This window comes from Bombyx mori, chromosome 22, assembly GCF_030269925.1.
Source record: "Bombyx mori chromosome 22, ASM3026992v2".
Lineage (NCBI taxonomy): Eukaryota > Metazoa > Arthropoda > Insecta > Lepidoptera > Bombycidae > Bombyx > Bombyx mori.
Genome location: NC_085128.1, coordinates 8599189 through 8623994, shown reverse-complemented (window position 1 = coordinate 8623994; position 24806 = coordinate 8599189). Strand labels below are relative to the sequence as shown.

At 34.6% G+C, this 24806-nt stretch overlaps 1 protein-coding gene across 1 annotated transcript; it reads right to left on the bottom strand.

Annotated features, from left to right (window-relative positions):
- Window positions 1-1088: 1088 nt before the first annotated feature.
- Window positions 1089-20144, bottom strand: LOC105842407 (uncharacterized). The gene is made up of 5 exons (XM_012695268.4): window positions 19354-20144; window positions 11526-11629; window positions 6121-6192; window positions 5417-5536; window positions 1089-4585 (listed from the first exon to the last, which is right to left on the bottom strand). Exons 1-5 carry the CDS (start codon window positions 19562-19564, stop codon window positions 4154-4156), a joined length of 939 nt encoding a protein of 312 aa, XP_012550722.1. The 5' UTR covers window positions 19565-20144; the 3' UTR covers window positions 1089-4153.
- Window positions 20145-24806: the final 4662 nt, after the last annotated feature.

The following is a 24806-nucleotide window of genomic DNA, read 5'->3' as shown; positions in this document are numbered from 1 at the left end:
ATGTAAAGTGTTACGTTACATAAAGTAAAAAAATGTTTTCTTCAGTGTTCGAGTTTTCTTCAAACTTCAGTGATTTCCAAAATTCAAGAAAAAAATAAACATGATTAAACCGAAACTAACGTTAGTACGTTAACAAGACAACAGTTTTTTTTTTATTGTTTAGATGGGTGGACGAGCTCACAGCCCACCTGGTGTTAAGTGGTTACTGGAGCCCATAGACATCTACAACGTAAATGCGCCGCCCACTTTGAGATATAAATTCTAAGGTCTCAGTATACTTACAACGGCTGCCCCACCCTTCAAACCGAAACGCATTACTGCTTCACGGCAGAAATAGGCAGGGTATCTACCCGCGCGGACTCACAAGAGGTCCTACCACCAATAATTACAATACAAATTATAATTTTGCGGGTTTGATTTTCATTACACGATGTTATTCCTTCACCGTGGAAGTCAATCGTGAACATTTGTTGAGTAGGTACGTATTTCATTAGAAAAATTGGTACCCGCCTGAGATTCGACATCTTATCCTTTAGGCTACGACGACTTGATACGACGACGATAGTATTGATGGATTGCGATTATTGCAGTAAGTAATTTCGACAATTCATAGCCTTTATTGGCCCTGTTTATGGCAAAATATCATTTAAAAAGAGATTTGGCAAGCCCTTTAAAATTTAACCAAAAAATATAATATTAAATATCGATATAGATTTTTTTACAGTAATTACATTGATCTTTTTCTCGTCAATAAATCTTAAGTTACCTTATAAAATAAATATGCCACGATAAAGAATAATTTTATGAGTGGATTTAATGTATTTTTCATACTTTTCTATAAACCAATTTTACAAGAAATTTTGCGCTTTTTTTTTATTGCCCTTGTAGGCAGACGAGCATACGGCCCACCTGATGGTGAGTGGTTACCGTCGCTCATGGACTTCAGCAATGCCAGGGGCAGAGCCAAGCCGCTGCCTACAAAGCCTGGGCTTAAGCCTTTATTAAGCCAGAAACAAGGTGAAGGAAAAAGTCGCTACTCTTAAGTGGTAAATTGTGGTATGTACCAGTTCAGAAATGAAAGTAATAGCTTATTAGGTACCATGTATTTAATTAAATCGTACATTCATTTGAATAAACCAAACATTTCAGTGTTTCGGATTCAAATCTTACAATTTGCTAATAAGACAGTTTCTCTAGATTGATATGAGTGAAACATTCAAAATATATTATGTATTTACAGGTTTACTAATAATTAATTAATTAGAACTAGATAGGTACATAATAAGTTTCAATTAGTTAATTTAATAATTTATCGGTTCAACAATTTTAATTAATAACTTATACACTAAATTTTGTTGGCCAAATATTTATTTAACAAATCTAAATTGGGAACTCATTTCTAGAAAAAAAAAAAACTATTCACTCATAGTACATTAATTAATTTTAAAGAGAACAATCCTCTTAACTTATACTAAAATATAAGAGAATAGTGGCCAGATGCCCACTATTTAAAAAACGCTCGATTTTTCGCTTACATAAAATCTACAAATTCATTGTTACGATAATGAAGATAATAAAATTGCTTAAAAGAGATAAAGTTTAAAAAATTGAAAAATTATCTTCACATTGATTGCCGTGGAACAATTTACTTATTGTTTTTTGTTTCGATTACTGAGTGGTAGACAAATAATAGGAGGGTTATTTCGGGAAGCTCTATATGTGAACACCTAAATTGTTTATGTAAATATTAATTATGGATATTCATCCGTCTACAGTAAAATTTATTACCATCATAATACTATAACAATAGTTCTATCTAATTAGATGTATATTGTATATACATAATTATGTGGCACAGACTACATTTGTTATGTATTACCAACATCGACAAACATACTCAAATGCAGTAAATTTACATATTATGGAATTCTTCTTAAGTTTTACTTTTCTTTCTATAAAAAAAATTATAACATATAACATAAAGTTATTTCTTACAACACAATTTCAAACTTGCTCAATTTAGTAGGTACATTCATTTACCCAATGGACATTTAATTTCGTAAAACGTGATATTAATTTCCAAATATCAATTAATAGTGCATTTACGTAATTAACACACTGATAAAGCGATGTATATCTTATTTTCATTTATATATTTTTTTGTAATATAGACATAATCATGATTAAATTACCTTCGTTCTAATCATTACCGTACCTAAACAATGAATTTCATTGAAAAGAGTTTTCAATTATGCTACAATTATATGGTGTTTCATTGAATTATACTAGAATAAAATTCATCCATCCTAATTTCATATCATATTAAATACGTAAGGCACTCCAATTTTTTTGCTGGCTTTTCGAAAGAAGCTGTAAATATAGATGCATGATAGTTCTTTTCTATATTAAAACGAAGACGACTGGAAGTTATTGTTATTATTATTGCACCGCTTTATTTTAATAGCAAAAAATGTTCAATCTGCTCTATCAGACCATAAACGTGAGAGTGGTGTATTAAAATGTTCATTGGAAATAAATATCAAAAATTATTCAAGGGTGTGCTCCTAACTAGAAATATTGAAACAAGTGCATTGTGAAGTAGGCATCTGAGATAATCTTTTTAATCAGATTTAATTTATCTACTTATTTGTACTTTAACATCATATTTTCAAAATTCAATCAAATATATTTTATTTTACTATAGATTTATTATTTCGACAAGGCCATTTTCATATTTGTCGTATTAGGTATAAGTTCTCAAAGCTCAATTACAACCCAAAATAATAAAAATTCATGTACCTTTCTATCTTAAGACGTAACATACAAGAAACGCAGTAAATAAACATTTTACGTGTTTATTTTCAGTTTGTAAAATATTCTTGGAAAAGAAAAGGGTCATATATTTGATAAATCTGTTAAAGGTTCCACACCCTTTATTCCAGTTTTTATGTTAATTGTAACAAACAATTAAAATCATCATTTATACTGTTGGACCCTAAATTTTATATTAAAAAGCATTTTTATCAATAAGTAATCTCTTTAAAATGTTTATCAAATTTAACTATCTAACACCTACTTACATGACTGTCTCAATTAGTTCCTGAAAATTTTCGAATGTTAATATTATTATCGATATATTTTAGTATTGCGCGGCACCTCTTACCCCATTATGCACTCAATGACGTAGACATGAAAGTTTAATTGTCGCTTTGAGCGAAAAGTCTCCCTCTGTACTGAAAAATGGTAATGAAAGTATCATAGCGCTTCCAAGGTATTTCTTGTGTTCACAAATCAGCTTGTTATATTGTACAACTATAGTTTCCCCCAAATTTATGTTGTTTGCTTGTGTTACTTTTAGAGCTGTTCTACTATATTCGTGCTGGTATATTATTCTAAATGTAAAAAAAAAGTGTTTTCTTCTGTTTTCTTGAGTCCGTATATATAAAAGTACTTTAAGTTTTAATTTGACGTTTTTTATTGTCATTATATTAGTTCCCAGTCCATAGGTCTTCCGTGACCACGAAAACTGTAAGATAGATAATATTGTGGTATTCAAAACGTCGGAAATAATACGATGACAATAAAAAAACGTGAGATTAAACCTTAAAAGTAGTTTTGGTTAAGCAAAAACCGACCTTTATGCATTCGAATATGTGAGAGAATCGTGTATAATTTTCTAAACGTTGGTCCCTATAATTGCTATTGGATTTTCGCTAGATATCAATTTGCAATCAGAGAAGGGCGGAGTGCCGCGCGATTTCCGGTAGGTATTTCCGAATAAAGGCACATTGAGTCATGATTTACTATGTTAAACTAACATTATAATATTATATTATGCAGTACTTAGCACTTCTCTTTAACGTCCCCAACGATTTTTGTTATCATTAATTCAACCTAAAACTAGTTAAAGGGAATTCTTAAATATTTTTTTCTACTTTTATATTATGAATTATAAATAGGCATGTATTAACTTAGATACGTCACACCACTATTAGATTGATCATTTCTTGTAAAATTCATTAGCTCCCATCTTTAAAACCTATTCCGAAATCTTCCTCCCTACATTTTTTGGCAACAACGTGGTGGAACTAAAATTGTCTAATTAACTAACGGGCAAATATTTCTAAAATTTTGCTAGGACGAAGACGACGATTTAATAATTTTCTTCACATTTAATCTCGCGTGAGGTTGGTTGAGAAGACCAGTGGGGCTCCAGCGGGCCATCCCACTCTTGAAATGAATCGTAAGAAAAGTTATCACCGGGAACATCGTCCAGTGCGATTTCAGCACGACTAAATGCCTCGGCAAACTTTCCTATTTCGGTGGAGCCAAATGCTTGTTGAAATGCCGGTAATGGTACCAGCGGTGGACGTTTCTCTTCTGGGGGAGATCGCCTTGTCTCAGTGTGCAAGCGTTCGCGTTCTGACCGAACCATTTCTGCACGCGACTCAGACACGGTGTACTCTGTTGAGTTTCCATGTCTAGCACCGCTTTCTCCATTAAACGAAGAGTCGCCATACATAGGGTAAGGCGTCGCCGATCGACCATCCTGGGATAAGTAGTTTTGAACATTCATATGAGGACCCTGAAAAATCCAATAAACGACATTGTAAATTTGACTTAAATTTGATAGTATATATTTTCTACATTGTACGAATAAGATATGCGATATGCATCACTTTAGAAACAAATACGTACTGCCTATTATTACAAACATTTATATCGATTTTAATCTCTAACTGAGTTTATTTATTTCGGTATTCGAATAAAGAGTTAATCTATTCTATTTCATATACAACGGGAATCTTGTCGAAAACACAACATTAATACTTTTTTTTATTGCTTAGATGGTTGGACAAACTCACGGCCCACCTGATGTTAGGTGGTTACCGGAGCCCTTAGACATCTACAATGTAAATGCCGCACATACCTTGAGATATAAGTTCTAAGGTCTCAGTATATAATAATATAGTTGCAACGGCCGCCCCACCCTTCAAACCGAAAAGCATTACTGCTTCACGGCAGAAATAGGCAGGGTGGTGGTATCTACCAATGCGGACTCACAAGAGATCCTACCACTAATAATTACAATACAAATTATAATTTTGCGGGTTTGATTTTTATTACACGATGTTATTCCTTCACCGTGGAAGTCAATAGTGAACATTTGTTAAGTACGTATTTCATTAGCAAAATTGGTACCCGCCAGCGGGATTCGAACACTGGTGTATCTCAAGATACGAATGCATCGGACGTCTTATCCTTTAGGCCTTTAGGTAGTTTATCTTTAGGTAGTTAGGTTTTAGTCGTAGTATATTATAAGACATACTATTATAATATTAAAAACTAATTGGGAATATCTATGAAAATCATGTTAATCAACAACTAATGCGAACTATTAGCCTTTAAGGGTCACCTTAACTGGCCTGCAGTCTGGTGTATAGCGCATGACGTCACGCGAACAGGATCCTCGAGATGGCCACAGTCCTCCGTTAACTGCACTAGTGCCGTTCCACCCTCCAGCACTGAAGCCAGTCTACCAAATTTAATCAAAATAAACATTAATATAAACACGTACTCTAAAAATAAATAATAGTTTAAAAAAACAACAAAAAAAACGCTTTTATAGAAAATCCAACTAAAAAATAGAAAATAAATTTGAATTAAAAATAGTGTAAGAAAAAATGATTTTATTGTAAAAAAGCGCGGGGTGGATGGTATCAGTAGTTATAAATAAATATGTTTAGTTTTTTTGAACTATTATTTATTTTTCAGCTTTAGTTGAATTTCAAATTTTTCATTTTTTTCTTTAAATATTTAATTATCATCGGTCCTTAATAAGTATGCCAAATTTCGAGTTAATCCGACGTTTTAAAGGGCGTCAAAATCATGTTCAAAGATTCCGTTACATACTAACATACATACGTCTGAAGCTAATAAAAGCGTATTAAAAAAAACAGAGAGTTTGGAACTCATGTCTCAAGGTGGATGGCGGCTTTTAAGTAGTTGATTTATTTTGGCTCCGGTAACCACTCAACACCAAATGGACTGTGAGCTCGCCCACCCATCTAAGCAATAAATAAAAATAAAAAAGAGCAGCGAGCTATAAATTTCACTAACCTGATATGGAGTCCACATATGCGGTTCGCAATATGCGGAACCTCGGTTGTTCATACCGCATTCTGAAGAGGGCTGTAAATATAAAATGCATTTGAATTGAATTGAAGGTTCACCTCACGTTTGGACCGTACGTCCTATTTACAAAATAAAGATACTAGAATCATAATTTCAGTAAGGGTCATAATTCTATTTTTTTTAAATCCTGTGACAAACTTACTTACTTTACACTGGTGGTAGGACCTCTTGTAAGTCCGCGTAGGTAGGTACCACCGACCTGCCTATTTCTGCCGTGAAGCAGTAATGCGTTTCGGTCTGAAGGGTAGGGCAGCCGTTGTAACTATACTGAGATCTTAGAACTTATATCTCAAGATGGGTGGCGCATTTACGTTGTAGATGTATATGGGCTCCAGTAACCACTTAACACCAGGTGGGCTGTGAGCTCATACATCCATCTAAGCAATAAAAAAAAAACATTGCTAGTAAATTTAAATAAATACATGAAAATAATTAGACAATTTTCGATTCATTTTCTAAGTAAATAGAGATTTAGTGAGTTCAAAGCTCTAAGGGTATATAATAATAGACGAAATATCAGACCCCCAGTTTAAAGCGCTCATCAAAACTCACGGAGTGCTGCAAGATATTTGATTTGTCCAATGGTTAGTCATCGATTCTCGGTTAAAATCAGTAGTTTCTTAAAATATTCGGCATACGTCTACTGACTGTAAATGTTCTTGTCTCGAATGTCTGTGAGTTTGTGATAGCTCTATTAGAAAGGAAAATACCACGACTTAAGGCCGTTGAATGTTTACTATTTATTCACAGACATTGTACAACGTAAATGACGGCATCTCCCATGAGACATAATGTCTGTGTTCAACGTTCAAAGTTTCTATAGCATTTCAAAACACTTACACCTTACTTACACTTATACTATACCATTACAAAAAGGAATCTTTTATTGGTTCGTAGCAAAAATAGGCAGGGTTGTGGCACTACTTGTGTAGCCTACGAATGCCCTATAGTAATTTATTTTATTTCGTAGCTGGATGGCTTAATGAGCCTCTGGTCATCACAACGTGTGTGCTGAGTGCTGCCCACTTTGCGACATGAGGTCTAAGTCTCAAATTGATCGTACCTAATTGGTTTTGTTTGTTTTGATTCTATGTAATTATAACATTCGACCAATGACGTTATATTAGTAAAATTATTGCATTAAAGAATACAGAATAGCATTTGTCTTACAAATTTTATAGATAGTGATAAAGGTCAATATGAAAATAAGTATACCACATTTAGAGTTAATCCGACGTTTTGAAGGGGGTCAAAATCATATTCAAAGATTTCGTTACAAACATACATACGTCTGAAGCTAATAAAAACGTATTAAAACCAAATTCATTTGTTACAAAATTACTCAGACGGAGTCTTTTTAATAATTTATCTACACTTATATTTAATTATTAGGGTATTTAAATTGCTTAAGAGTAATATTCAAGATTTTGGAAAGTTCTGAGCGAGATAATGTTTAGCGTAGCGAGGAGCGGGTGAAACTCAGAGCGCTCCCTCCCCCGCCGGCGATCGATGTCCGTAACTCCCCTTGCACTATTGCATTGCACCAACTGCATAGTACAACATGCTAACATAAGACAACTGAACATTTTTTTAAATATTGTTCACGATTTTGATAGAACTGCCCTTTATGACAAGAGTTTTTTTTAGTATGTCAACAAGAATATTTAATAAACTACCTATAAAAATTTTGAAGACGGTAGATTTACAAGATTTTAAGCGAAAATTGCAAGTATTTTTATTAGATAAGGCTTACTATACTATGTCAGAATATTTAGACGATAACATTAGATAATTTAGATGATAAAGTAGAATAGAGTTAAATAATTATAATTTAAGTTTAATACTTTTATGTAGATTATACTTACAACTAATATTTGTACGCTTTACTTTACATTATTAATATTAACCTATTAACCTTTATTAAACACAAATAATAATAATAAAAAAAAAACGATATTCCAGTTGATTTTTTTAAGCGATTTCATGATCAGAAACGCGACCTGTGTATTTATGGTTGTTTTCTGAATGTTTACTTTACCAGAACGAATGACGAAAAGTTTTTAAGTATGCAAATAAATGAAAGTTACAAATGTTTTAAAATTCGTAGTGCGATGGCGCTACGATTGCTACGCCGGCGCCTTCGTAGCTACAGCACATTGTAACTTTTTAAAACTTTTATACGTGGTTTTTTAAAGTTTCGCTAACGTAAATACAAATGCTTACAATATTATTACAATACTTTTTGTCAAATTGTAATAAATCTAATATTAAGTTGAGGACATAACCGCGTTTATGAATAAACATAGTAAAAGAAAAATACTTTAAAAAAAAAACCATCAAAAGTCATCGGGCTTGTTAAAGCGCGTACAATTTGTAATAAACGAATACTTCACTCGGATGGTAGCTGGGTGTAGTAGCGAGAAATCTGCAAAGGCTAACTAACTATCGAGCGGCTAGGGCAAGCGCGCGAGGACCACGTGACTTATCGATCAGCGCGGCGCCCACGACACTCGGAAAAATCAACCGCTGACAGCTTTCATAGGCCACCTCCACCTCTCGGGCACACCCGCACGCCCTGCGCCATCCCCGCCCTCATTAGCGCCTTTGTGACGCTCACTTGTCTCGTAATATGACGCCGTAATGATACCACTTTCGACCGGATTATTTGTTAATGCTTGCTTTTGTTAAATACCTCACTCATCTAACGTGTTTACGTCGAGTGCGACACTGCTAACTTTGTTTACATTGTTATTAAAAAAAAACTTAATTATATGAGTGTTTCATGAATAGAAAAAAAAAATACGTTCATTTGATTTGAAATAAATAAATAAAATGTACGGTAATATTACGAATAACATGTATGATGTTTCTCATTTAACAATTGAACAAAAAATACTTTATGTAAAATGTTTTAGTTAAAGTTACAGTTCATTGCACTGATAAGAATTCATTTGAATTTGTTTTGTAAACGATATCTGATTTCGAATGAAAACGTGGCTCACAAAGAGTTCAAATGTTCTAACGTTTACGAATCGTTCACTCGATAAATGTTTTGAATTTCTCGTATTTTCTATATACAATGAAATAAAAGCTTTATGCGGAGTACCATAAGGAAGAGACTTGAAAATTGTGTGTTTAAGGAATGATAAGGCAAGCAGAAATTCCTCGGTCCTTTGACACTGACCTACATAATTTTAGCTGATCTTTTCGTATTGCGATAGCTTATTCATGATGGAATAAAAGTTGTGGATTTTCTATTGAAGATTTCATATAATGTCGAGTCATTGACGACTTTCGAAATAGATTTTCACTAATCTTATACTAAGTAAATTAAAGGACATTTTATTTGTCAAGATTTGTTTCTTCGAAAAGTTTTTTATATTAATTTCACTAAGATGAGTCTATCCTTCTAGTTAAATCGTTCAGCATTTATTCGGTCGTTTGCATACGATTATCCACGTCCCGTTTGCTTAGCAACTTTATTATTTTCTGTAAATTAATGGATTGTCTTTTTATGGGAGCACTCTGTATGCAAAAGTTTGTTTGTAAACTTTATTGTCCGTATGATATTTATTTTTCATTTAAACGTTTTTGTTTACAAACAGGTATACGTGCTCAGTGTCACGTGTGAGTAAATGTCGTACCGTCCTGAATTTATATACGACCTTCTATACCGAATAAAAAATACATTTTGTACTTCTACTTGTGTGGGTTTAATGTTTTCTGACACTGATGGGTTCGGTTTATATATTTATATTGTTAGCAGGGACGGTAATCTTCTCGTCATCAATCTATTTTTTAAAGAGCACTTAGCTCATCTCGTTTTTATCTACTACTAGCTGACCTGGCAGACTTCGTAGTGCCTCAATCGTTAAATAAAAGACCTAAATTTTGGAATAAAATAAACTTAAAACAAACAAAAGGAATCCGTCGGACGGGGGACACATCAAAGGAAAAACAAAATTGTTATTTTGATTTAATTTTAAGCATTTTCATATTTATCTAAGCCTTTTAAACCTTCTCTGGACTTCCACAAATAATTCAAGACCAAAATTAGCCAAATCGGTCCAGCCGTTCTCGAATTTTAGCGAGACTAACGAACAGCAATTCATTTTTATATATAAATACAGATTACAGTAGTTGGATTTATTAACATGCAATATTAACAGCATGTCTTACTGTAAATGCAGAAGAACACAATCCCTCCAGATGATTACGTGCAATTAATGCAATAAATATATTTTTGTTGTTTTTGTGTTGTCCCCTAAATAATCATGTTTACAGTGATGCATATTAATAAATTTTATTTGTAATCGTTAATATTTTACACTAAATCAATGCATCGTGTATTTGCGTAATGTCAATTTGTCCGCTTATCTATCTTATAATATATTAATGCACCAAAAATCGACTTTAAAATTCTGATCGAATAAAGCACAGTTGAGAGTTCGTTCGATAAGCTAATATTAAGCAACTTTCTGGTTTTCTATATAACACAAAAGACCCTGTATAGGACTACTATACTCGCGAACATCAATATTAAAACAAGGTTTTCTAGCATATGCTTCAAGCCAATTGTAATGTACTTCGGATACACAGCGATAAAAGGGGGAGGCAATCTTGAAAAAATCCGCACCACCCTTGATACCACCGTCTACGATGCTCTCCAAATAGACGAAGACAGGATGAAAGGGCACAACATCATGAAGACGAAAGTTATTATAGATCACAACCCTCAGACATGAAGAGCACGATTAGAGCAGATATATAGGACTACATAAAAATGGTTTTTGTTACCAAATCTTCAGAAACACTTTTAGATACTATGGTACGAACCGACAAACTTGCCTATTTCTATTAATTGTCGCATTAAACAAGTTTTCCAGTTTTCAAAACTTAAACGCCATTATTGCCGTTAATTGTCACGGTAATAAGTGTTCCGATTTTAAAAACTTAAACAATTCAATTGAGATTTGCATCGTGTCTCAAATAAGCTGGTTTACATATAGCGTGGTGACTATAGGCTCCTGTAATCAGGTGTTCTGTGTTCTGATCTACTTATTATATAAAAACGAATTGCTGTTCGTTAGTCTCGCGAAAATTCGAGAACAGCTAGACCGATTTGGCTAATTTTGGTGTGGTAATATGAATATGCTCGGAGTTAAATAAAAATAACAATTTTATTTTCCCTTTGATGTGTCCCCCGTCGGACGGATTCCTTTTGTTTGTTTTAAGTTTATTTTATACAAAAGTTTAGGTCTTTTATTTATCGATTGAGGTACTACGAAGTCTGCCGGGTCATCTAGTTAATAAATATAAAACAAACTTACAGCTGATGTGAGCGGCATATGCGTTGTATGAGCGACGGCGCGTTGCTCTCGTCGCGCTAAAGCACGTCGCACGCGTGCCTCTTTCGATGCGTACACACCATAATCTGTGAATTTAATACCGTTTTGAATCACATTCAGAATATTCATTTCTTGTGTGTTTTACTGTTCAATCATCAGCGGTTTAATCGCATTGTCCAACGAACAGTTATTGCAGTAACTGAGACAGTAACTGACTTTACATTTGATCTTTTCGAATTCAATTATAAAACTTAAATATCGGATGTAGTTTTTAAACTTTTCATTTTTTATTCTTGCATATTTATTTCCGGAATGCAATGGACAAATTTCATCTGATGAACAAATTGATCCATAAATTTTTTTCTAAGCTTTGTATTACAAATGAGATTATAATTGATTGTGATTAATTTAATAGTAAAGCTACTTACACAGAGTGAACTGTGAGCCAGTTTACAAAAAAAAAACAAATAAACTGCGAACACATATTTATTTAATAAAAGTCCATCATAATATATTAAAAATAATCATATGTTTATAACTCTATGCATTCATTTCTTATTTGTTACAGAATACGTAATGTGCATTTATCTTACCAACAGCTGATGTAACATTTAAAATGATCCGAATCTTTGCAATTATATCTCAGTCGATGATATATTCTTTTAGACAAGTAATAGAAACCAAGGCATTACTGAATATAGTAATCCCTTGGTTTCCTTTTTGTAAAACGTACAATCGATTTATACTAAAATTTACTTATAACTACTCTATACTAGCGACCCGCCCTCGCTTCGCTTCGGAAATGTAATTTATTATTAATTTCTCCACTATTTAATGAATGTTATTATACATATAAACCTTCCTCTTTAATCACTCTATCTATTAAAAAAACCGCATCAAAATCCGTTGCGTAGTTTTAATTATTTAAGCAAAAAAAGGGATATAGGGACAGAGAAAGCGACTTTGTTTTATACTATGTAGTGAAATAGCTTAACTAGCCTGTGGTATGTAAAAATATAACCCTTATTTTAAATGTGAGTTATTAATAGACAATTTTGTTTGGTCAATCGTAAATTTCAATTATTTTACGATTGTGTGTAAGGCAGTTAACATTAAACATGTTAAAATTAAACCAAAGCTGTTCAAAATAATATGAGAAAGTAAGAGTTAATTTTTCATTCATTCACACAGCAAAGATGTTACATAGCAAACGTGTTTATTATAATACCATACAGTTTAACAGAGACGGTTTCTCTTATAGGCGTTTTAAATTTTGGAAACTTGAACGGAATCGGTCTTCTTAGGCGGTCTTCTTCGCGATATTTCCAAGTTCTAATAATGGATTTATCATTACGTTTGAATTGTTAGATTATAAAATAATTGTCAGAAACCAGAATGTTATTTTAAAAGCTGTATACGAACACGGGTTACTTTGTGAACTGTCTTTAAAATATATTTTTAATTGACTCTCAAATTTTGTTTAAAGAGTGAACGCATTCATTGTTACTTTTCCTGAAATAGATATAAACGCGCTCTTTTGTACACTCAGATAAAGAACCAGTAGGTAATAATTTTGTTACCGTAGTCACGGTTTCACTTTCTGGGAAATATAGAAATGTATTTTTATCTTTTCCCAAATATATGATTTGTAGATATAAGCAAATAAGCTATCAACCCCGGTGTTTATTGACTTTTATGTGAAAACCACCTGGAGAAGCGAAGTTTTAAGTGTTTAACCGCAATGCCTATACCACAATCAAATCGCACCCTCCGAACATAAATATCGAGCAATCTCCGCGACTTGTTTTATTTGGTTTTAAATTAAATAATGGTACTAAAAACTAACATACTGACTCTATTCAAATTTAATTATAGGTACATTTGTATAGTAAGCACTCAGTGTTGTTATTACACTAGGTGTAAATCAAAACTTTACTATATCAAAATTAATAAAATATGTTTATCATAGTAGTTATATTAATATCAAATAGCAAACGATTGTTGTTATATTGAACAATAATAATAATAATAAAGCTTTATTTAATTCCATGCATAGTACACATTAAATGATAACAATTATTAATTATTATTAACCCATAATTCAATTACATTTATTGCACTTAGATGAATTTGGTTTCTAATTATAAATTATATTTTGTAATTAATTTAATTATTATTTGTTTTAATTATCCGTTACCTAATTATTTAATGTATGGACCCCGTTTGGGTAAAAGCCTTGGCACGCCAACGTAAAAATCTCCAGACCTAGAAATAGGGGACAACTTTAACTACCTGGCTTTCTACATCAGCAACAATGGCTCGTGCAGAAGGAAGTGCACAGGAGAATTGACATGGCCAAGACTACCATGACTCAGCTAGGAAAAAAACTGGAGAAAACTAAATATTTCCGTAAAGACCAAAACCAAAATAGTACGGACCCTGGTCTTCTCGATTTTTTCATATGGCGCTGAGGCTTTGAAAGCGGCAGACCGTAAATGCATTAGCACCTTTGAGATGTGGAGCTGGAGAAAGATGCTCCGTATTCCGTAGACCGCATTCCAGATTAACGCCTCAATTTTGCGAGAACTCAAAATCTCCTCGCGGCTGTCAACCGAGTGTCTTCGCAGAGTCCTCGAATACTTCGGTCACGTTACAAGGAAAGATGGAAACAACCTTGAGAGGCTCATCGTGACCAATAAAGTAGATGGAAAAAGGGCTCGGAGGTGCGCCCAATACGTTGTTTCGACCAGATCCGCACCGCTCTTGATTTCACATTTCACAATGCCCTCCACACCGCCAGAGATAGAAACAGACGGAGAAAGATCGTGCGTAAGAAAGTGTTACCGAAGGGCGGTCCTCAGCGTTTAGAAATACAACGCAAGGAGGAGGAAATGTTATATCCCCTACTATCATTCCTCATTCTTTGTCAGACAAAAATATTTACAATAAAAGTTTCTAACGAGTTTTGTCTAGGAAACGACAACTTGTTTTTTACTGCACAATGATATTAACATAAAATTTACTTAGCATTTTATGTTAACATCTTATACTTATGTTGTTGCTTAAGAGCTTCATTCAGAGATTGTTTAACGTTCTGCTTTTTTTCTAAATAGAAGAGTTTGCGAAAAACTCATGCTACGCCAAAATGAAACATGTGGGAAAGCCCTAAGGGAACGGCAAGGACATTATAACATGCTCGACGTAGCATATATAGGAAGTCTGCAGCCAAGTAGGAGCAGGACACGGGCGTCAGTACTCCGGTCAATATGTAGAGTGGCTGCCGGCTGTGGTGTGCAGGCGATCAATCGCGTTGCGACGCGGCGAGGGGAGGCAGAGGCGACCACCTGTAGCGCTCCTCCCCGCGCCCCTCGCATCGACACGTGACGTAGCCGTCGAGAAATTTGCCCAAACGTAAACATTAATTCTTGTTTCATTCTTCATTGTGCAGAATGTCGCTTCGCGCCACACTCGGATTCCGACCTATGTTGGTAAATAAGTACGGAGTCGGCTCTCTGAACGCGTTACCGATCCGTCTGATGTAGCGGTACAAGCCACAAGCTAATCGAACCGTTAAATATACCCGGCTACACTCATAATAATATGGAACGAGTACAATGTTTGTAATTCAATTAGGTTCATGGAATTAGGCCTGGCATCGACGATGTACTACACGCGTGACACAAAGAATTACAGTTGTTTTTATGTTTCACTCTAATATATATAAGTGGGATATCGGTACTTTTTGGTTAATTCACACTGGCACACGAGTTTTATTTTTAAAAGAAGAAAATATAAATGACAGATATAAGTTGGACAGAACGATGTTACGAATGTGTATGTAGTATTTTTTGAAAGAATAAAAGATTTTGTTGTTAAACTAAATATCCACTAGATTTCGCCATACCATCCCACATCTTTTTGGGGGCTCGTCCGCGATACTGTTCAGGATGTCGTTCGGTGATAAATCACAGTGGATTGACGAATTTTTACAGAGATAAGTTGACTGCTATAGTGCATTTTCATTGTGCATCCAAGACTTGGAGACGTGTAAAAATAACGATTTTATGATGAAGATTATTGATGAAGTTTCGTGTAACATTATTTTATGCAGACTTATTATGAAGATTACATAAGATTATTTACTGAAGATTACCTACTTAAGAAGAAGACTGATTTTGAAAATTGTTATTAACGACTACTACGACTATTTATTTACGAGTTCAACGAGACTATTATCTTTTTTTTTGCATAAAAATCCTAAAGTAAAAAATGCCTCCTAAGAAGAATAATGATAATGACGAAAGAGAAGACGTTGAGGTGCATATCTCGTTTCGTGATTTGGAGCAGTCCATGTCACCTTTCACCGGAGATGATACCTACCCGATTTTGGAGTTTTTTGATGAATTTGAAGATGTTGCTGATTTGATGAAGTGGACTAAAGTGGAAAGATTGATCTATGCAAAGAAACTTTTGGGTGGAACAGCAAAGCTATTTTTAAGATCTATTGGTAGAGTTAAAGACTATCCTACTTTGAAGGAAGCCCTTATTGAAGAATTTGGCCCTAAGGTTAATAGTGCTAAGATTCACAAGAAGCTTATTTCACGAAAGATAAAAAATGATGAAACTATACAACAATACTTTTTAGTTATGAAAGAAATAGCACTGCATGGAAGAGTAGATGATGCTGCTTTAATGGAATACGTTATAGATGGTATCAATGATCCTGATTCTAACAAAGCAATTTTATATGGAGCTACAGATTTGAAAGATTTTAGAAAGAAGCTAGACATCTACAGTGATTTTCGAAAGAAGCTGGACGTTTATAGCGATTTTCAAAAGAAAAAGAGTACACTATCATATCACCAGGCAGTTCCGCAAGTAAATGTAGAGCCAGGCACATCGTCATCAAGAAAACCGCACTTTAAAAGATGCTACAACTGTGGTGATTTAGACCATCAATCCCCCGGCTGTACAAAGGGCATTAAATGCTTTAAGTGTAATGAATTCGGTCACAAGGGAAACGAATGTAAGAATGATGATAAAAAGTCTTTAATTATTCAGAAGAAAAACGAAGAAGAAAAAATCCCTTACAAGAAAGTGTTATTGAATGGAACAGAGATGGTGGCTTTTATCGATACAGGTAGTGACGCGAACCTTATTATACAATCAGAATTTGAAAAAATTGAAAATTATATCCAACATTATGACAAGAATTCAGAAGTTCGTCTTACGGGTATTGCTAACAAAGAAGTACTTATCAAAGGTGTTTTTACTACTCAGCTACAGATTGATGATGCTGTTACGGATATCAAATTTTACATTGTGGAAGATGATATAATACCTGTAAAGCTGATCATTGGCAACCCCATACTGCGTGAATTCGAAGTTAAGTTTACAAGAAATGGAATTATAATGGAGAAGATACCACTTTGTGCTATTGTTGTTGAGAAGGACGAGGTCAAAGAAGACTACAAGAAATTAAAATTAAGAAAAGAAGATTACAAGAAGTTAGAGAAAGAAGATTATAAGAAGTTAGAGAAAGAAGACTGCAAGAAGTTGGTTAAAGTACCTTACCAGAATCATTTGACACAAAATAGAATACTGTATAAAGAGAAGAATGGAAGTAGTTTTATCGCTGTACCAAAGAAGATGGAAAAAGAAATTATAAGAGAGAATCATAGAAGAGGACGACTAAAAGTTGAAGATTGGGAATGGAGGAGGTCCGATACATACGACTAGCCTTGCTAATTTTATTAAGCTATGAACTGATTCGTCTGAGGCAGACGAATGGGTAGGAATGGCCGAGTGGGATATCGGTACTTTTTGGTTAATTCACACTGGCACACGAGTTTTATTTTTAAAAGAAGAAAATATAAATGACAGATATAAGTTGGACAGAACGATGTTACGAATGTGTATGTAGTATTTTTTGAAAGAATAAAAGATTTTGTTGTTAAACTAAATATCCACTAGATTTCGCCATACCATCCCACATATATTACTAGCTGACCCGGCAAACGTTGTGTTGCCTTAAATAAGATATCTAGGGAAATTCTACTGTAGAAAAAAAAAACTCATTTAACCACATAATACCTCATTATAAATAAATAAAAAATATCCAAAAAATTAAAATAAAAAATAAATGTTTGGGGTGGACAACCCTTTTCACTTAGGGGTATGAAAAATAGATAGTAGCCGATTCTCAGACCTACTGAACATACTATTGATACACAAATAAAACCAAAAAAATATAGCTGAAAAATGTATAGTATTGTATAGCTCTCAAATATATTAAATCTATGATGTATAGTGAGTAAGTAAGACAGGAGACCGGCTTCGTTCTCATCCCTACTACGTGATGTTTGCTGAATGAGTGGTGACACCTGGCGGGGAAAGCTGATCGATTGATAGTTGATCAATAGTCGACCGGCGAGTCCGGGAGATCAAATTCAATTTAAAAAAAATCATAATTAAAGGAACTTGAAATTATAAAGAATTTATCGTACTACAATTATAATATTTGATTGCCATCTTGCAACCTTATTGCAGATCTGTGCATAGAAAAAAATATAAATCGGATGGAAAAATAGGGGTTGATCGTATAAGAGTGAAAATTGAGAGTAATATGATTTTTTTATTGTAAGTCATGACAAAATAAAATAAAAAACTTGCGAAAAAATTAAAGTTTATAATTAACAAATAAAAAATAGGGGTTGATCATAGAGGGATGAAAAATTTAGAGTAACATCAGATTTTTTATTTTAATTCATGACAAAATAAAAATAAAAATGAAAATCTTGCCAAAAAAATTAAAGTTTATAATTAACAAATAAAAAATAGGGGTTGATCGTAGAGGGGTAAAATTTCAGAGTAATATGATTTTTTTTATTCTACGTCTATTCTACAAAATAAAAACAAACAAAATTCTCGCAAAAAAATTTAAAGTTTTTAAATAGCAAATAAAAAATAAGGGATGATCGTAGAGGGGTGAAAATTTAGGGTTGTATGTATTTTTGTACGCTGTATCATAAAAAAAATAGAAATTAAAAATTTTGTCTAAAAAATAAAAATAAAAATTTAGGGGTGGACTACCCCTAACATTTAGGGAGATGAAAAATAGATCATGGCCGATTCTCATAGATACTGGATAAGCACAAAAAATTTCATCAAAATCGGTCAAGCCGTTTCGGAGGAGTATGGCAACGAAAACTGTGACACGAGAATTTTATATATTAGATTTGACGATACTTTGTTAAGCAGTTTCGTCAATTGAATATTTTAAAAAACTAATTTTAGACAAGTATAACAACTAATAACAATAAATGTTGACTTTTTTGTAAACTAAACAATATTAGTATCGCTTACATTGTTTTTTATATCTCGTGATCATTTAACCAAAGTCCATTGAATCTGAAGTCATAACTAGTTTATAATGTAACGTTTTAACGAAAAACTTCAATTCCTTATTCTTTTATACCAATTATAAACGTAACTCCTCAATTGGGCCTTGATTTGCAAGCAATAAATACCAGTTTAGCTGTATCTTTCATTTAAAAACTATTGTAACAATGTGCAATTATCATAATCTTTTTGAGTTAATAATTACTGTTATTGATAGCTGCAATTTCGTTGTTATTCTTTTTGCTCTAGATGTAATATAACGATCGGCGACCAAACATTTTTCAATTTATTATTAAAGAAAGTTTATTAAGTATCTGATTTAATTATTTAATCCCTTATGACTAATTTTAGAATTCATTGTTGAAATATTTGTAAATAAGAAGTTGTATAATAAATATAAAATACCCACCCATAGGCATGACATGTTCAGCATGATGCATATGATGTCCAGGATAGTCATATCGATAGTACCGTGCGTATGGATCATGCGCATGCGGTGCATAGTAGCCATGCGCATAGGGCGCGTATGGCACGGGCGCGTAGCCGACGTAGCCCTCCCAGCCGGCGCCCGCGCCGTATTGTCCGTGCGCGCGGTACTCGCTGTAGTTGCAGCAATCCATGGCTCCGGTAACCTACGCGCCCGCCGGCGCTCTCGCATCTACCGAGCCCGACCATCCTCGCCGCGCGCGCACCAACATCACCATGCTATTACTCTTTCCTCTACTTTCAACTCAATAAACAACCATGTATTTTTTCCAAAACATTACGAGGACCTAACTTTTACCAAGTTTTAATAGTTTATTTTGGAAAAAAAAAGTTTTGTAACTTCAAAAACTGTTGATAATTTTCAATAATTGCAATCAATTGATTTTTTTTTTTGTTTTCAGTAAAATCTCGTATGTCGTACGGTAGCGTAGAAATCGAGCGCAGTTTCGCGGCGGGAATCAGACACGGTGCGACGTTAGTTAGCGAAAAGAGGTCGTTCGAGTTTGCCGGCAAGTGCTCGAGATTGGAGGAGGCGGGCGGTACGGCGGGGCGCGGGCCGCGAGGGAGGGGCGACGCCCGCTCGCCGGCGGCTCGGCGCAACGCGGCGCTCGACGGACGCCGACTGAAGGCGCCGCGGAATCGATACACGGCCGACGCCGCCCGCCCTCCCGCACTACCTGCCTGCGCCCGTATTGCGCGCGAACTTTGTCTTCCCCGACGGAATTTTATATTTAGAACCATGGTGAAACGATTGATCGATACTTTGCACTATTAATTACAAACCATAACACTTTCGCTTAGCTAGTACTAACAATATTACAGCATTATTCCAAAATTCAGAACTGGAAACTGCAGCATCTCTGCCTGATAACGAATCGCTTGTGACCTCATCATGATCAGTTTTATTAAATTTAAAGGCGGCGTCTTCAATTTAAATTAATTTGTTTTTATTAAGATATAATCGTATGAGGGGGACGCTTAAATAAGGCCTAGTTTTTATTTACTTTCATATTCGTTAGTGAAGTTGAGGAATTCGCGCCCTGTTTCCAGGTGGTTGATACTTATAAAGTTTTATCGAATTGCGCGTAGGCGGCAGTGACCCACATCGACGATAGACTTGCGACGCATCACCCGCGCCCTCGTCCTTCGCCCGCTCCACAGATTCACGTAAACTTTTATATTTACCGTTTCGAATGGTTGAAAACTTTTTAAACAGACGCCGATTGTTTCGTCGCAACTATTTTCAAACGCAATTCAGCTCCATTGATTTAATATTGAAAATAAAATAATTGCAAGATCAAGGGTTGTTTCATTTACTGATAAATTCAAGATGTGCAATCGAGTTAATGGTCTTGCTGGTAATAAGTAACTACAGTAGTACACATGATACTAAAGCGTCCGTCTAGTAACGTGAGGTCCAAATCTGAACATGATTGGAATAAGGGCTAATTAACCCTAGAAAGTGAAACGCACGGTTACTTCGTGACTTAAATGAGGAACAACAGTACCGAACCTGCGACTTAAAACATGCCCCACGAGTCTGTCCGCATCACCACGGTTCGATTCCGTCACTGTACGGTACGTCAATATAGACGGTAAATTTCCGGTATAACAGTTCACTTGCGTACCAATTAACTGTAAATTCTATTGAAGCATAAGGAATATACGACGTTGCCGTATCCACAGTGACGGCTCTGGGCTTCTACCATGTGCTTAGTGCGAGGAACTAGTTCGATATATTATCTAGAATTCATTATCTTCGCGAGTCGTAGACGCAATTAAAACTAACTTTAAATACTTACAAGATAAATACAGAAACTGTAAAGTATTTGAAAATAGTCGGAAATAATATAATCATCATAAAAAATGTGTAAAAGTAACTTTCGTGAAATGGTCATGTCGCGTAAAAACAGATGTAGCCTAGGATCGAACAAGGACATAATTATTACTGTAATCGTCACGTAATCTAGCCGTCATAACACTAACTTGTGCTTAACTGCTTGGCGTTAAAACACGTTTCAAAAACCCAATTTGCGACTGTAAGATCTCATGAGACCCTACAAGTATCCGTAAGTTAAGTGAACTTCGTTAACTGCTCAGCTATATTTCATGAAACAATACAACGGTACAATCCAGTTTCTGTGTACAATAACTCTTTGCCGGTTTACTTTAAAAGTAATTAATTTGTTCTCTTTTAGGTTCGATGATAATGTGTTTATGGCTTAAGACTTTTATACTAAACATTAAACACAAAAAATACTATAAGAGCTCTTATTTATAAGAACGATATCTGTCAAGCAACTTTCAAGCAAGTATCATCTAAGGCGAGAGTAGTGTTTGATTTTCTTTGCCTCTGTAGATAGACGATCCAGTATTGCTCAAGACAATCAGGACACAGTCAAACCGCTGCGTACCTTTAACAGATTGGTCGGCTTGGTTGTGTACTCGGAATTGTGTACACTTATGAGTAACGGTGACCATTAACTATGGGTTGGATCTCATATTCAATAGAGCTTCACAAAATTGTAAAGTCAATACTTTTTGCTTCGTGTTACTTGAGATCTTGAGCTTAGTTATTATTAGTTAGTACCACGGCCTTGGATATTGTATCCAATGAGCAATCATGCGTTCAGATTTGAGGACTAAGCGTTATCACGATGAATTCTTCTATTACAAACTATATATACGCGCGCCTATTTTGATTACCCGGAAGCCTTTTCAACTTCATTAAAATAACGACTTCGTTCGGGTGAATTTTATTATATTTTGTTTGTGTCGAAAAATTGCAATACATCCAGAGACTTGCTGTTTAGCCAGAACAGATGGGTTGGTAGCAAGTGCCCGAGCACCCCCAAAACGACCTAACAGTTCAAAAACAGCTGCTTTACGAGTGCCCTTGCCACCGGATCAGACCCCCTGAGAAGACCCCGCGAAAAACTCAGGCATTTATGTCGAATTCTTCATTTTAGTTGAAATCTTCGGCAAATACGACGTGTGCGGTGACTTGTGCTTTGGTTGCTAGCGACCAAGGGCACTGAAAGGACTTATTTAAGACATCGACAGTTGTTGGTGACGTGAGGCGAATCGGAAGTTGGCAACAATCACGATAAATGAGATCTCATGTCGCACTGCCGATACAAAGTAACATTCGGACGAATAACTATGAAAATGAATAATAACGATTGAGATTACAGCCTTGCAGTAATGTTATTATTTCACATGATTCGATTAATTAATTAACACTTAAAGTACCTCGTTTTATTTTCTATAATTAACACCACTACCCTGCCTATTTCTGCCGTGAAGCAGTAATGCGTTTCGGTTTGAAGGGTAGGGCAGACGTAGTAACTATACTTGAAACCTTAGAACTTATAACTCAAGATGGGTGGCGCATTTACGTTGTAGATGTCTATGGGCTCCAGTAACCACTTAACACCAGGTGGGCTGTGAGCTCGTCCACCCATCTAAGCAATAATAATAAAAAAAAATACCATACAGGGCTTTAATCATTAACGTAGTACATTTTACGGGGTAATGCCAATGTAAATACACTTGCACTACCATAAATGTGAGACGTCAAATTGTTTTCACTGTTCGTTCTAAACAGATGAGTAGTTTTAAGTGCTGTGAGTATGAGGAGCGAAGAGGAGCAGACTGCGATGCAACCAAACAACGAACCGAAGGAGCACGAAGTTATACGAAGGCTGGCTCATTGATGCGAGCCGCCCACCGGCTTCCAGCGAACACGTACTTTGCGACGCGACGGTTCCAGTTCAATAATCCGTTACTAAAGGATTTTCACTTTCAAAAACCTACCGTATTCCTCATTTATAACAGCAATAATCTCTTCATAAGTCCATTTCTTGTTTCTGATCCAGTTCACGTGCTACGAACATCGAACTTTTAAATATTACGTCCGTTATCCAACGGATAAGTAAATTATATGAAATGTACCTATACCTACGCATCGGTTGCTACAGTTCCGTTGTACTGTTTGTACTTTAATCAGAATATTATCATATATCTAACATATATAATAGTTTAAAAAAAAAACCAGAATACTATCAAAATAACTCTTCTACTGTTCTACTATATCTGTTCATAAAATATTTATAACTACTGATACCATGCACCCCACGCTTTTTTACAATAAAATCATTTTTGCTTAGACTATTTTTAATTCTAATTTATTAAAATTTATTTTCTATTTTTAGTTGGATTTTCTATAGAAGTGAACTAAGTGGGAATTTCATTTTTTTCAATTTTAAATATTGAATTGTCGTCGGTCCTTAATAAGTATACCAAATTTCGAGTTAATCCGTCGTTTCGAAGGGACTCAAAATCATGTTCAAAGATTCCGTTACAAACATACATACATACGTCTGAAGCTAATAAAAGCGTATAAGCGTTGACATAACGATTTACAAGATCATCATATACAAACGCGCTGAGTATGTTCCAGTATATGTGGAGTGTCGGTAGAGAAGCCAGGCGCGGGTTATCATGCAGATTGCCGCGAATCAATAGGGGCGCTCGGCCACTGACAGCGGATGACGATCAATATCGTCCCAGTGGAGCTGTCTCCGCATTAAGGGGCTTCCTCGAGCGCCTTTACCCACAACCTACAGGTCGTACATTATGACGCGTTTCAGCGCTGCTTATGCTAGACACTATTTTAGTGCCAGACAAATTATAGTTGTAAAATAAACTAGAATATATCGTTAAATGTTTTCGATAAACCTTATCATCTTCAAATTAAATTTATTTTAATTAGGTTTTTTTTTCTTACTTTTTGTGTTAAGTTATCGAAAATAATGAAAACAACGATATATTAATATCGTTTGATAAAAACTTTTACTTTGGGACAAGAACGTTTCAGTCTGATGTCAGTAAATTGGTAATGAAATATTGGACGTTGGTAGAGGCATATTGACGTTATAATTCGATAGTGGAAGCGTCCGGGAGGCAGAGCACTTTGTATAACCACATTATTGGAATGTACCTATCATATGGAAAATGAACTGAGAGTATGTGAGTGGATGCAATAATGGAGGCAAATGCTCATAATAGTTATATTATATATAACAATTTCTCATTTCATATTGTTTAGCTAAGATCTACATGTTTTTGTTTGTTAAAAATGTAGTTCTATATGTAAATGAAGTATTAAATAAAATGAATTTTCAACAATGAGCAAAACTAGCGTAAGCCGGTGTGTGATTTGTGTAACAAAATTTTCGAACGTGTTCTTTTAAATATATTGCATATTCCCTGTGCGTATTATTTAGGATCGTTCGTTTTATATTTGAAAGCTGTGATTTAACTTCCAGTACTTACTAAAGTTGTCTCACATTTTCAGCGTTGTTTTAGGTGAAG

Excerpts from the sequence above, each read along its gene's own strand:
- LOC105842407 (XM_012695268.4), bottom strand. The coding sequence starts at position 19,564 with ATGGATTGCTGCAACTACAGCGAGTACCGCGCGCACGGACAATACGGC. Across the intron at positions 11,630-19,353 it reads TGAACATGTCATGCCTATGG|ATTATGGTGTGTACGCATCG; the intron begins GTGGGTATTTTA and ends TTAAATTCACAG. Across the intron at positions 5,537-6,120 it reads ATATGTGGACTCCATATCAG|ACTGGCTTCAGTGCTGGAGG; the intron begins GTTAGTGAAATT and ends TAAATTTGGTAG.